The 15044-nt window shown below is 40.3% G+C and overlaps 1 protein-coding gene across 1 annotated transcript in view; it reads left to right on the forward strand.

Annotated features, from left to right (window-relative positions):
- Window positions 1-339: 339 nt before the first annotated feature.
- RAB38 (RAB38, member RAS oncogene family) overlaps window positions 340-15044 on the forward strand; it is a 61423-nt gene continuing 46718 nt past the window's right edge. The window contains exon 1 of the mRNA XM_006144914.3: window positions 340-645. Coding sequence (XP_006144976.1) covers window positions 444-645 — 202 coding nt within the window. The 5' untranslated portion in view covers window positions 340-443. The remainder of the gene's footprint in view (window positions 646-15044) is intronic.

Below are 15044 nucleotides of genomic sequence, written 5' to 3' on the forward strand. Positions count from 1 at the left end.
AGACCAGCGGGCTCAGGAGACCTGTGCTTGGCTGAGCCTTTCACTATCATCTCCCTACAGTACTTTCAGATACTAGTTTTCTTGCACGCATGCAAGACATGGAAAATAAAATTCACACCTCCTGGGGTTGTGGCCAGGAACATAGGTGAGAAAACTCTTCGCAAACTGTCAAGGCGGTGAAAATAAGTGTGGCAACAGGCCATAACCCCTTTAGTTTCCAGCTTGGGAGTCGCTCCAGTCTCCACCCCTCTCAAGACTGCAGAGTAGGAAGGCCGATTAACCCCTGGGGGAGGAGTTCCGCCCCTAGGCCCAGGAGCCAGCCTCCTCCTACGCCTCCTTCTCGCGCGCCTCTGCGCTGGTGCGCTTGAGTCTCTCTGGAGTGCCGCTGAGCCTAGGCAGCGCTTCCCCGCCAAGCACTCACCGCACGGCGGGCGGCCGCCAAGATGCAGGCCCCGCACAGGGAGCACCTGTACAAGCTGCTGGTGATCGGCGACCTGGGTGTGGGCAAAACCAGCATAATCAAGCGCTACGTGCACCAGAACTTCTCTTCGCACTACCGGGCCACCATCGGTGTGGACTTCGCACTCAAGGTACTCCACTGGGACCCTGAGACAGTGGTGCGCCTGCAGCTCTGGGACATCGCAGGTGAGGACCGGAGACTGGGATGGAGCGGGGAGGCGGGGTGGGGTGCAGGCCGGTGGTGGCAGGGCGCCTCGCAGAGGGGTCTCCTGTCTCCTCAGCCGCCTGCTGTAAAGGGGGAGATCCAGATCCCCGGGGTATTTAGTCCCAAGTGACTTTTCCTGGTAGACTGGAAACTTGGTTCAAAGAAAAGTTAAGTTCCTCCCTCTAGCTGAAAGTTAAAGTGCATTCTCTGGCGCTTTGAAACTTTTACTTTAGCTCCCTCGGGAACCTTCCCCTGGGATCTCTGCCCAGCACAGGCCTCCCTCTGGAGGGACCCAGAAGGAGGCTGTCTGCAATTGCATTAGTTTCTCCGCTCCTTTTCTGGACGTTGGCTGTCCTGCACCCTTCAGTGCCTGGACCTCGCAGAGGAAGCCCCTAGGCGGGTTAACAGCAGAAACTAGGATAAGGGGCCAGCAGGAGTTTGCCCAATCTTGTTTACAATCGCTGACATTATTCCAAATTTCACCAGCCTCCTTTCTGCCCTTCTGTGGAAGGAGTTTGAGGTCTGTTACCTGGAGGAAGCTAAGGACCTTTTGTGTGTGTGTACACACACACACACACACACACACACAATCTCTCTCTCTCTGGCTCTGTTGTCTATGCCCGGGAGGCTGTGCATATATATTAAGGCTATTTTTGAGTAAAGACCTATGACATTAGTCTTAAGATTTCTGGATCTACCCCTAAAATTTTTATTGACAGATCTAGAAAAATATAAGTTCTATTTACTATGCCTGGAATCAGATTTTGACTCTGAGGATCTGTGTCAGGAATTAGGCCCAGTCAAAGTGAAGAGTGAAGTGTCTCCTCCAGCAGTCTTTGGACTTAAGGCTGTGTGCTACCTACGTATGTTCAAGCCCTTATTACTGACCCTGGCTTATGGACAAGTTGCATCCCTGTTAAGTTGACAGGAGTTGGACAATCATGGCTCAGAAACCTTCCTGCTCAGGAGTCTTAAAAGTCTTCTAGAATTTTCTATAAACCACGTCAAACAGTCACACTTCATCTCTGCCTATCCCATGGTCGATAGGAACCTCTATCAGTGCTGGACCCAAAGAGCCAGTTCTTTTTCAGAAAATAAATTAATTTTAGCTGGTGTATTTGACCAATGGAAACACTTTATCATGGCTTGACATGAGAACAAATGTGGAAAATTTTTGAAAGGGCATTTGTGGTCTGGGGACTCTAGAGCCTCTTTAATCATGAGCTGCCAGGTCTTATGATAAAGCTCTTGGCATGTGGACAGATTCATGCATTTGGAGTCATCTTCAGTGGCTCTAGTAGCACCGAGGTTATCAATTACCAGACTATGTCATCAGCCACTATCTGATTGGGCTTTTCATGTTAAAAAATAAAAATCTGGGACCTGTAGTTAGCATAATGGCTGTGTCGCTGGACTCCCGTGTAGTCAACTGCAGTTTGAGTCCCGGACCCGGTGGCTTAAACTCATGCCGGGCACGTGTGCGTGTGTGCCCAAAATCCCAAGAGGAGAATGGAGGAGAAGGGATTGCAGCATGGCCATCCCCCATGGGTGGTGATTTCTTGCTTTCTTTCTCTCCATCTCCGTCTTTCTGGCAAGTGTATATGCCCTATAGCAAAAACTTCTCCAAAAAAAAAAAAAAAAAGAAAGAAAGAAAGAAAAAAAAATCACTATAAGTCTATGTACTTTCTTGTGTCATGTTTTGGTGTCAGAAAATTCCTCAGGTGGTATGAAAGTTTCAGAACTCAGGTATGGAAACAGCATACTGTTTAAACGGGGATATAGCTGCAGTCTGGACTTTTGTGTCAAATCTGTGTGACTTCAGGCATTCATATATCTGTGGGTCTCAGCTTCTTTACCCCGACAGGGCAGACGGACATAAACAATGACGAAGAGCCCACATTCTAGAGCTGAACTGCCTCCATCTGACTCCCCGTTTTATTCCACATATACTAGACAATTGTAGGCAAGTTCCCTAACCGCCTTTTACTTTCTTTCTCTGTAAGTAGGAAAAATGGTTTCTTCCAATAAAGGAGAGATGAACAACCAACAATCTAAAGGTGATAGCATCTACTAAGAGACTGCAAGGATTGTCCTTACACTAGCTACCAAGCACGTGATACATAATAAGTCCTAAGAAATTAGGATTCCTGTGTTACACAGATATTCTGTTCCCAAACACCCAGCACATTCTTAAGCTTTACCCATTTACAACGTACTGTTAGGAACAATTTAACTCCCAAGCTTGAAAGTACTTCCTGAGCCATGGCTTTGAACTGAGGATACCATGGAGGTTATAGTTACAGAAGTCTTTGTAAATAAGAAACTGAAGTGTATGGAAAAGTCTGCTTTTCAGATATGGTCGAGTTCAACATCTCAGTAGGAGAGATTTGTTTTCCCACAGTCTTCATTCCTTATGGTAACCTGTTTCTGGCAGACTCCAGCTCAAAGGCCCTGTGGGCTGAGCTAGAGGTTGGACAGCCCAGAAGGTTGGCTGGATGGTAAGGCAGGCCATTGTGAGAGAGGACAGCTGGAGCATACGTGTCTCCAGACACACAGTGTGCCCTGTGGGTAATGACTTTAAATGAAATCCAGCCTATCCAGACTCTAGTCAGCTAAGCAGACCTTAGAGACCTTCACATCATAGCCTGTCTATCCAAAGATAAGAATGTTTCTCTCCCTCCTTTCTACTCAATTTCCATGTCTGGAAGGAACACACAGTGAAGGTTAGTGGGCCTACCTTTGAGAGGGTTGGAGTGTGAATGAAGTAGAGGGGACCTGCCCTGTTCTGGTATAATATCTGATCTACCTGCTATAGAGGGAATCTTCGCTCAGCTAGACTTTGATGCCAAGAGGAGGGCTCTATTTAATAAATCACCATTCAGGGAACCAGCAATTAGCGTAATGGCTATGTCGCTGGACTCCCACGTAGTCAACCACGGTTCGTGTCCCGGACCCAGTGGCTTAAAACTCATGCCGGGTGCGTGTGCATGCGTGCCCAAGATCCCGAGAGGACAATGGAGGAGAAGGGATTGCGGCATGACCATCCCCCCTGGGGGGTGATTTCTCGCTTTCTGTCTCTCTGTCTCTCTCTGTCTGTCTGGCGAGTGCACGTGCCCTATAGCGAAAACCTCTCCAAAACAAAATTTAAAAATTTAAAAATTAAAAAAAATAAATCGCCATTCATATATGTGTGTGTGTGTGTGTATGTGTGTGTATATATATGTATACACACACATATATATGTGTATATACATATATACACACATATGTAATACATATACACATATACATATATGTATATATAAATAAATATATACACACACACACACATATTCCTATCTATTTGCTTATTTATTTATTTATTTTTGTAGCCACTGTGATTTGTCAACCTGATCCTGAAAGATTTCAATAAGTTCAAGTTCTTCTAGGGGCCTATGACATAGGTCTTAAAATAAGGTGAATTTTACAAACTGCACAGAGGATAGCAGTTGCCCAGGATCCTAGAGATCTCACTGCCAAGGAGCAGCTGGGTCAGGGCTGTGTTCAGAAGCTCATGATAGAGTCAGAGAATTAAGTAACTCTGTCCAAGCCCCCCAGTCAATAGTAGATGAGCCAGATCTGACCTGGTTCTGTCTGACTTGGAATTAAGTCATGTTCGTTGTACCCACAGGCCTGTGACTGCCTGGCACTTGGTTGGTCCATGGGATTATGCCCTCTTCCTTTTTAAAAGCACTGTTTTGTTAATAGGTCAATTATTGTCAAATTCTGTTTCCCATTTCTAACTTATTTTTACATATTAGTACCACTGTGTAGAAAGTAGAAGGATATTAATAAAAGTTTCTTGAAAGTGTGATTCTTGATTATGATGTGAATTTAGAAGGTTTTTCTTTGTATAGACATATCAGGAAAAAAGAAAAAACCTGAGGCCAGCAAGTGGTGTGGTGGTTAAGGTTGCTGGAATCCCACATGGCTGACCATGGTTTGAGTCCCAGACCTGGCAGCTTGCTTCCTCACTTTATATTTCTCTCTTCCCTCTCTCTTCTTTTCTCTCTCTCCCCCCTCTCTCCCCTCTCTCTCTCTCTCTCTCTCTCTCTCTCTCTATCAAATTAAAATAAATAAAATTAAGTTAAATAATTTAAAAAAAACTTAAACACTTGAAACTCTCCAAATCAGAATACAATAATTGCTTCATTAGCATATTCATAGAGAACTGTATAATTCTGTCTAGAATTCCTGATGTGTTTTGGGACTCAGGTGCATGAATTGGGACACCTATAGTAATAGTAGCTAAAATTTCTTATGTACCCTTTTTTCTTAATTGCCAGAGAATATGTGCTCTTGCCAAAAAGAAATAGAAGAACAGAGAAAGAGAATAGAAGTAAGCATCCCTCCCTCAACTGGGTGTGGTCACACCACATTCCCTTCTCCTCCATTTCTCCATCCTTTGGGGATTTGGAGCATACATACACATGCACCCAGTGTGTTTTTCATTTCCAGAGCTTGAACCACAGTTGGCTATGTGGGATCTGGCTCTCTTAACTACAAAGCTATTGGGCCAGCTTTCTTAAGAATTTATTCTTATAATTTCCTAGGCATATTTAATCTTTACCTCCTCAGTAAAATAGCTTGTTCAGGATACTGCTAGAATTTAAAACCTGCCCAATGAATCCAATGTTAAAAACAACTTTGTCAAGCTGATCCTGAAATTTTAAAATAGAGTTTTGTTGATAGAATAAAAATATATTCTAAATTAAAGATATCCTAAAAATATAATACTTGACATTGGGCCAACCATAATACCTTGCTGGATCTCACTTGTCCCATCTCTGAAATGGTGATTATTTATTTTCCTGTGATTTCATTATGTTCTCTCTTGAGGGCTCTATAGCTTTACTGTCATATTCTCATTCTGCCCAGGGTATAGGGAGTACATGGTAGTTTCTTCTATTGGTAGCTTCTTTATTTATTAGCTGTGGGACTTATGCAAGTTACTTTTACCCTCTATCCTTTGGTTTTCTGTCTGTAAAATGGGGATAACACTACCTGCTACTACTTATCTTAGAGTTATGAGTATAAAGTGAATTAATTAATATCAAGCTGTGCCTGACACATAATAAAGGTTGAATAAATGTTATCTATTACTCTTGTTGTAATTGATATTATTGCAAACTGTTGGGTCACCAGGAAAGTCATGATGCAATTTTGCATAGAAAAACAGAAAAATACATCATGCTTTCCCCATGACCTAATATTTTCATATACATTTTCTTGCTTGATGTTCAAAGCATCTGTGAGGGTGTAGACAGAACATATGGTGTTAAACTCATTTTAAATTAAGGAAGATCAAGAATCTTAGATATAAGGGGCTTCTTGTGTAAGATCACAAGAAAAAAAGGAACACTAGGCCTCTTAACTCCAGTTTACATACATGAGAGAGATGACCAAGTCTGTTTGTCATCAGAAAATCAACTCTAGATTTAACAGATATAGTAGAAAATAAAGTACGTTGGCAGATTATTTAGAGAGCACTTCTTCATTATGTAAAAATTTCACTGGAGGGCTCTACCAAATAATGAATGCCTCTAAATATTTAAAAACAAGACCCAACTTAAAAGAAAAACATTCCCATCCTGGGCACATCTATACTAACTTTCCTCACCAAAGTCCTGTGACAAAGAAGCAGAGTATATTAACTACCTCATAGGAAGAGTGACAGGGTGGAGGCAGCCATGGTTGACTCTTCACACCCAGGGCTAAGTTACTTATTTGGGTCATAGTGAGATATTGTTTTCATGTTTGTAAAGTGCTTGCAGGTTGTGAATTGCAGCTGAAGGGAAGGTTTGGATTTGTCTGTCTCTTCAGTACTTATATCCAAAGACTAATTCTCCAAGGAATTTTCTAAGAAGGGTCTTAAATGTTAAGGTAATAGATCTAGAAATGTAGAAAAAACTAAAACTAAATCTGGAAACCAGTCTGTCAAGCAAAAACAAACAAACAAAAAAACCCCATCAAGTCAGGGCCACTCTCTGCTGGGCAGTTTATTGCTTTGTTTCTAGCCTGGCTAATTACATATTTTCTAAATATTGTGTCGAACAACATACTCTGTATTTATAGGCAAATAATGTGTATAATGAACAAAAATGGTGAAACTTCAAAGTAGGCCAAGGGATGTGTGTGGGAAGAACTGCAGGGATTCTTGTGGGGCAATAAAGTCTTTGTCACAGACATGTGGATAATAGGCAGGTGGGACTGCCTCATCATCTAGATTTTAAAGGACTAATCTGACAAGAAAGCAGAAGCATCTATGTAAGGAAATCTAACTCATTAGACCAAGGAAAGGATGGAAAGGAGTAGCTTTATATATGTGGGGGTTCTCTCAGGTGTTTATTAAATTCCTGGTATGTGTTAGGCATCATGCTGGGTGAAGGGAAAAAAAGAGCGATAATGAATTGAGTAAGACTTGATTCTTGACCTCAAGAGTGTGGTAGGCAGGATGATATGAGAGCAAATCTCTGTAATAGTGAGTAAAGTATATTAATGTAAGTAATGTCAAGATATGCTTATGGAGCTGAGGGGTCCTGTCCACATCACATCCTTCTACTCTCTGAGTTTAAATCTGTGGAGTCTGGAAAAAAGCTTGGAGCTAGTACTTTTGCCAAGCCAGCTATTCTTGAGTGATTTCAGGGCTGCACAACTTGAGATGGAGTTTAATTCTCTGGTCCTCTTTAATTCTGTTTCTTCTCATACATTTTCATGGCATTAAATTTTATGGCAATGGCTCCAAAACTGTGCCTATCACCTTGACTTCTCAAGAGCTTCAGATCTATAACTCCATCTTCCTGCTGGACATGGAAGTTTATGGTATTTCAAATATACTGCAAGACTGATATGTCCATAGCAAAGTTTGAATCAAAAAGAATTTTTTAATGTTAATAAAATAATACGTGCTCAATACAGCAACACTAGAAAATATAAAAGAGAAACATGAGCAAGAAGAAAGATTGTGAACAGAGTATATTCAAATTTTAATCCACTAAATGGAGTAAAGGATGCTCATTTTAAATCTAAACTAGACATTCTCCCCTACTCACTGGACTTTCTAGTTTGTGTTCACTATACTACCCTTGCCCCAGTAGAGTTGAAACCTCTCCCATCTTTTCTCTTTTGTTTTGGACCATCACATACTACTAATCTCCAAGTCAGATGATGAGTGTACATCTCCTACTTCCTGGACAGGGGAAGCACTACTTTTAACTACCTGTTCTACTATCATAACCTGTTGGCTAGCTCTAATCTCTTTCTTCTCCAGTTCTCATGTGTATCAAGGTCAAGTTTAAAATCCCAAAACATCCCTTTGGTGGCTTTCCATTGCTTATAGATCACATATGTTATGATGAGAATAATGAAAGTGAGGCTGAAGCGATACAAGGGCTGGTGATTAGAAAGAGGACAGATTTCAAGGCATAGAGCTATTGAGGGAGGTATCTCTGGGGTCCTAGGAAATAAGAAGTGATTAGAGTCATTGGGGTCTGGTGAGGTTAAAAAAAACCCAGGGGATGTATCTCATTATGATCTTCAGTTCAGGAACACAGAAACTCTAATTGAGGGCTAAAGTGTTGCTTAATTTCTTATGTTGTTTTAATATATATTTTTTAATAGTTTTAAAATTTGAATATTTACAGAGTGGTAAGATCTTGCCTGGGAAAATTGATTCACTCACTTGATAAGCAAAGGGATTTAGGGGTGAATGAAATGGGCCAATCTTTGGTCTATTAGGGTCTTGGAGGACATAAAAATATTTTAAAATAATCATATGGATAATTATTTAATTACTGTTTTGGTAAATGCTATGAAAGGGAAATACAAGGCACTAAAAGAAAGTAACAAGGGACTTATCCTAGCCATAACATGAAGATGGGGAGACATGGTTGAGGCCTATGGGTAATAAGCAGAGCAGGGGATTACAGTGCACAAAGAAGAAGGGAAACAGCAAATGAGGAAAAGCTGTTTATGCTAGACTAAAGGTCAAAAGTAGGGGTGGCAAAATTTCCTAACATATCAATTTATCAAAGCATTATTTTCAATTGAAACACCATAATAATTCTAGCAAATAATTCTTATTACTTCCATTTCTACAGGTGAAAAACTTTGCCAAGCATAAATAGAACACGGCAGCTGGTATGTAATGGTTGCTCGGAAAATGTGGTTTGGTGTTAGGTAGTCATTGTGGTTGATACTAGAGTCATGGCTCACCTGATAAATTTTTGGAAATGATTGTCTTGCAGTAGGCTCAGAACCCTTTCTTACCCTCTTCTAATGATTTACTTTGGGGAATACTTCCAAGCTTTCAAACCATTGAGAACCCTTTTTATTTCTTTCAGTGTCTTTTTTTTTTTTTTTTTTTTTTCTGTTTTTTTTTTTTTTTTTTTTTTTTTTTTTGAGAAGTTTCTGCTATAGGGCACGTGCGCTCACCAGAGAGACAGAGAGAGCCAGAGAGGCAGAAAGCGAGAAATCACTCCCCAGGGGGGATGGCCATGCCGCAATCCCTTCTCCTCCATTCTCCTCTCAGGATCTTGGGCATGCACGCACACGCGCTCGGTGTGAGTTTTAAGCCACCGGGTCCGGGACGTGAACCACAGTCGACTACATGGGAGTCCAGCGACATAGCCATTATGCTAACTGCTGGTCCCTTTCAGTGTCTTTGATTCTGGGATGGACATTCCCAGGGGGATATGGTGGCCCTGTTGCTACTAGGGTGGGAATCAGGCTTATTCCATCCAGAGAAGAATGTTATCTTGTAGGCTAGTGTGCTAGCATGACCTTCCACTAAGCAAGGCCAAGTCTGAGGCTCCAGCTTAGGGTTCCAAGTTATTGAGTTTCACTATTTTTTGATCTGTTTGGGAATGTGGTTGAGAAATTACATGATCTTACATTACTCTTCAAAAATATCTCAGAGTTTAACTTCCAACTTTCTCCCTTCCCTTTGGTTTCTCACTCTCAAGTACTAATAAAATCCTATCTTTTCTATCTTGTCTCTCTTTTCTTCACAACTCATCCGAGCTACTGTAGCAGCCTCCTCATGTCCGTCCCCTCCTTCAGCTTCCCTTCCACAGTGGTGATACTCTTCCACATGGTGTCATCTTCCAGTACCATATTTTCCAATTCTCCATCCTTCAATGGATCAACATCACTTTCAAAATTAAAGGCTAAATTGGGACCAGCAGTTGGCGTAATGGCTATGTCGCTGGACTCCCACGTAGTCAACCGCAGTTCGAGTCCCGGACCCGGTGGCTTAAACTCATGCCAGGCGTGTGTGTATGCATGCCCAAGATCCCAAGAGGAGAATGGAGGACAAGGGATTGTGGTGTGGCCATCCCCCCTGGGGAGTGATTTCTCGCTTTCCGTCTCTCTGTCTCTGTCTGTCTGGCGAGCGTACGCACCCTATAGTAAAAAACCTCTCAAAAAAAAAAAACTTAAAGGCTAAATTTATTGCATAAAATTCAGGGTCTTTTATGGTCAAACCTCTGTCACTCACTCCAGTCTGATCTCTCACACCTGTAATTCCTGACTATTCCTACAGTGGTCCTAATGTACCTAGCTTCCCTCTTATGCCAGAGTTCACATAAGTGAACTCCTTGCTAAATGCACTCTACCCATTGTACTAACACAAGTCCTATAGTTCCTTTGTCACTCTATCCATTGTTATCTTCTCCAGATATTCTCTATTGACTCCAACAGACTGGGAGAGATGCTCTTTCTCCATCTCTAACATATTCTATGCTTATTCTAGATTAGAAATCTACTATTGTACTGGAATGTCTGTTTTCCCTCCAATGTGTATTCCTAGGTTCTCACATACTACTGGGCACATTACAGGTACTCAATGGATTGTTGTTCAATAAAAAGTTGTTCAGTGAATAAATGCACATTGCCATGATTTTGAGACATCAATCTAAAAATTTCTTCATTAAGACAAGAAATATATTTACTACCTCCATATGTCCATGGATTTAAACTTGTCTCCATGATCGAAAGATTTCACAATTTTACAAATATTAACACATGAAAAGCACACATTCTAGAATTGAGAAATATGGTAACCGTTTTGCTTAGGGAGACACTCTTACTTTTTCACCATAAAAACTGCGGAGTAACTTTAAATGCAAATGTGCCCCTTATTTAACAAATTCTCTGTAATATAGAAATGACAAAATTATATAATTTGGGATACAATTATATGGTGTGATAACTTCTGAAAAGGTAACTTTGCTGAGTTACCCTGAGGACTCGTCAAAACCACACCAGTCATTTTATAGATGAGGAAGCTGTGATCCGGAAGAAAAGTGGCATTATCTTCTCAAGCCTACAGCACTTGTTAATGATAGAACTAGAACCAGAACACAAGATTTCCTGGTTTATTACTAAAGAGATTTAAAAAATTAAACACATATTTTTTGTTTTGGTGTCTTAAATACTGAAGTGTAAAGATAATTGAATTGAGTAGGTACCCAGTCCAGTGGAAGTTCATGTTTGGGACACCTAAAGTCATCCACAGTTTAGCTTCCAATAACATTTCTAGTATCAGTTTTCCCCACTCTCCATTATCAGGCATAAATTTTGGCTACTTGAACCTCTTTACATGCCTTGGTCACACCTATATTTATTGCCTCTTTGCTCCAGCTCCTGCTCTTCCTGCCGGTTCATGTACCCTCCCCTTTATTTCCACAGATCCAAACCCTACCTGATATTTAAGACCCATCTGAAAGGGCAACTCCTTTACAAAGACTTCCCTGATTCTGCCCTGTCCACTGTAACTTCTTCCTCCCTCAAATCCCATACAACTTTTATCTCCTTTGAGATACTTTCCCATTCAACTTTGTTTTAGAGCTAATGGGAGAAATCCTTCAAGATTTTTATCAGACTCTGCACGGGCTATTTGTTACATAATTTAATGAAGTAATTGTAGAGTCAGCAGAGACATAGAGGAGGGGAAGGTGCTAAGCAGGAGAACCAAGCAAGGGCAGGCTTTTTGAAGCAAGTGGTTATGAATTTAAGAAGAGGGTAGTTAGTAGTTTCATACACTTTGTTACTTTTGGCTGAGTCTACTTTTTCTAGTTTGTATTATCCTGATGGATTATTTAACTTTTATTTCTTATTGTTTCTATTTGGATTTAACTGTTAATCAGTTTATCAGCTTTATAGAATACTACTCTCTCAAGAAAAGTGATGAAAACTTTAGTTAGCTTCATGTGTGCTGAATCAGACTAATGTAGACAAAGAAAGTATCTTTTTTGTGAAGGATTCAAACCTGTTTCATACTATAATTTATAGTGTTGTAAGGTTTAAAACAAATCTATTTCCATTACTTATTGGAAGGACTGTTTCCCCCTGTAATATGCTGTGTTATTAAGCCACCATTTACTACGTATCAGGCATAAGGCTAAGCATGTATACGCATCATTTAATTTACTTCTCACCATGAGCTTATCTGGTAGACATTATTATTAATTCCATTATGGAGACGAGAGAACTATGCTTAGACAGGCTAGAAAACAAACAAGCAAACAGATAAAACTGTCTAAAATTTACACAGATTAATGAATACTGCCAGGATATGAAATGATACTTGCCTAACTACAAATCTCTTTTTGTCTTCGTTTTTTTAATTGCCAGAGATCATGTGCACTCACCAGGGTGGGTTGGCGGGAGCACCTCCCAGTGGGGGATGGTCATGACAGAGCCCTTTCTCCTCCATGGCTATCCTTTTGAAATTTTGAGCATGCACACACATGTGCCTGGCATGTTTTTGCAGCTACCAGGACTGGAACTCGAATCATGACGTTGGCTATGTGGGATTCAGTTCCCTTAACCTCTAGGCCATGGGGCCAGTCCAGTGAATCTATTTTCTAATCATCTGTTCTACTATTTCCTAGTGCATGATAAACAATGCAGTTGTCTTCACATCTCATGGATTGTTTAAATTATACTTAGCACATTATGTAGAACACTATATAGAGCAGGTCATATATTGTAAAGGTGTAATTTATTGACTTTTTTGAACCTTTATACTTTTGAATAGAGCTAAGAATCAAATGTGTTAAATTCTTTGCACACACCGTTGCTGAGCCAGTATGGTTGGGTTGGCTTAATAACAATTGTCATGTATTACTTTCACACAGGAAAACCACAGTGCCTAAGGGACACAGGTCTTTAGTTTGAGAATTAAAGCTAAGAATAGCTGTGATGCTTAATGGTATCAGAATAAAAACTAAGCTTAATAAGGAGCTAGAGGGGCCTGTGAACACATGTATGTATATGTTTCTGTGTGTGATAAGTGTAAAGAAAACAATAGATTAGACTGCTAAGGCTACAACAAAAATTCTGTCTTCAGTTCACTTCATCTTTAATGTCAAACTAATTTTTTTCATCATGCCTCTAGGACAAAAGAAATATCCAACAATTCTGTTCATTAAATAGTTAGCACCAAACATGTTAATAAGAATTATTATGTTCTAACAGCTTAATAGCCATAGGAAAAACAGAAAACATACATTAAAAGGAAATTATTTTTATTTCATTTTTGATAACTACAATCTTTTTTTTTGAGAGGTTTTCGCTATAGGTCATGTGTGCTTGCCAGACAGACAGAGAGAGAGAGAGACAGAAAGCGAGAAATCATCCCCCAGGGGGGATGGTCACGCCACAATCCCTTGTCCTCCATTCTCCTCTCGGGATCTTGGGCACACACGCACACGTGCCCAGTGTGAGTTTCAAGCCACCGGGTCCAGGATGCGAACCACGGTCGACTACATGGGAGTCCAGCGACATAGCCATTATGCTAACTGCTGGTCCCGATAACTACAATCTTCTATAGCATATGTGTGCCTTTGGCCTTGGAACTGTATCTCAAACCTTTGAGTTAGAGTGGATGTCACCACCCTCATTTCCTGTTCCATATTGATTATCACATGATTCTTGCTTTTTATCACAGGCACTTTCAAAAACCGTTTCGAACAGCTGTGATGACATCAAAAGCAATGTAGTGATAAAACCGTAAACTCCCTCAAGCTTGTGGTTCCCCAAGCATGTGATTGATCTTGAGTATCCCTGTGTTTGCCTTAAATTAAAAAAAAAAATCCTGTTGTACCCCTGTGAGTTCACCAAGGCATCCCAGAGCACACTGGCACACATTTTTGGGAACTGAACTGTGGTGCAATCTGAAAGTTCTTTAGGAGTGAATTCTTAGACTCTAAGGTCTCTTGTAAGTTATTTATTAAAGTATCTTTAAAGGCTTCTTCAAGTATTGTCTCAAATACTAAGTAATTCAAAGATAGCTTTTCATTGACTACATCTGAGCTTACAATTCAGTGGAGATATTTTTAGGTTATTTGATTAAAAACATGAGACTCTGGGCTAGCCCCGGGACCTATAGTTACAGGACCTAGATTGTGTCTGGCTGACAGTGGTTGGAATTCCAGCCCCAGTGGCTTGAAAAACATACTGTGTATGTGCATACCAGCCCCAAATCCTAACAAGATGGGTAAATGGAGGGGAAGGGACTGTGGCATGACCATGCCCCACTGGGGGACAGTTTTTCTCTCCTCTCCTCCTCTCTTTCTCTCTCTCTGGCAAGTGCGTGTGTTCTATGGCAATTAAAAGAGAGAGAAAGAGATGCTGATGCTTCTATCTTGACTCAGGCCAATCTTTCATCTGGACTTGGTTTATTCCCTTCCTTCATCCAGTACCAAACCTTTCATTACTACATGATCTTGTTTCACCATCTAAATGAGTTATTTTACTTAAGCTGGTAACAAATCCAGCTTAAAACATTCTGAAAAAAAAAAACTGTACTAGCACTCATTTTTACATTCACACATGTATATGCTACCTTAAATTTTAATATAAATTCAGAATTAAGTTAGAATATGTTTAAAATTGAATTAAGAAATAGGTCGCCATAATCCATCTATCTTTCCTTTTATAAGGCTATTATTTTTGGAAACCTAAAACATTAATATTTACTTTTTATACTATCTTATTCTCTTGCACACTTTAGCTTAATTCAATATACTACATCTAACTTTATCTTCTTATAGGATACAGGTAAGATTTACCTATAAAAGATGACAACCAGCAGTGAGATGAAATGAAAGCCATTGCTTATGGGCAAACAAAACTGTGAAGAGCTTAGGGTGGTTCTGGATTATGGACAGACTTTCTTCAGAGTGGATCTTAAGAATGGAGTTTAGTAGGCACAAAAAAATAAAGGAAGTAGATCAGAGATCTTGCTTTATTCAGTCTACTCTTTTCCCTGCTGAGATACCTTCTTGCAATTAAAGAATCAATATTATCATTTAATTATGAAAAGAGTATTTATATT

The sequence above is a fragment of the Tupaia chinensis genome, unplaced genomic scaffold (assembly GCF_000334495.1).
Source record: "Tupaia chinensis unplaced genomic scaffold, TupChi_1.0 Scaffold000139_1, whole genome shotgun sequence".
Lineage (NCBI taxonomy): Eukaryota > Metazoa > Chordata > Mammalia > Scandentia > Tupaiidae > Tupaia > Tupaia belangeri.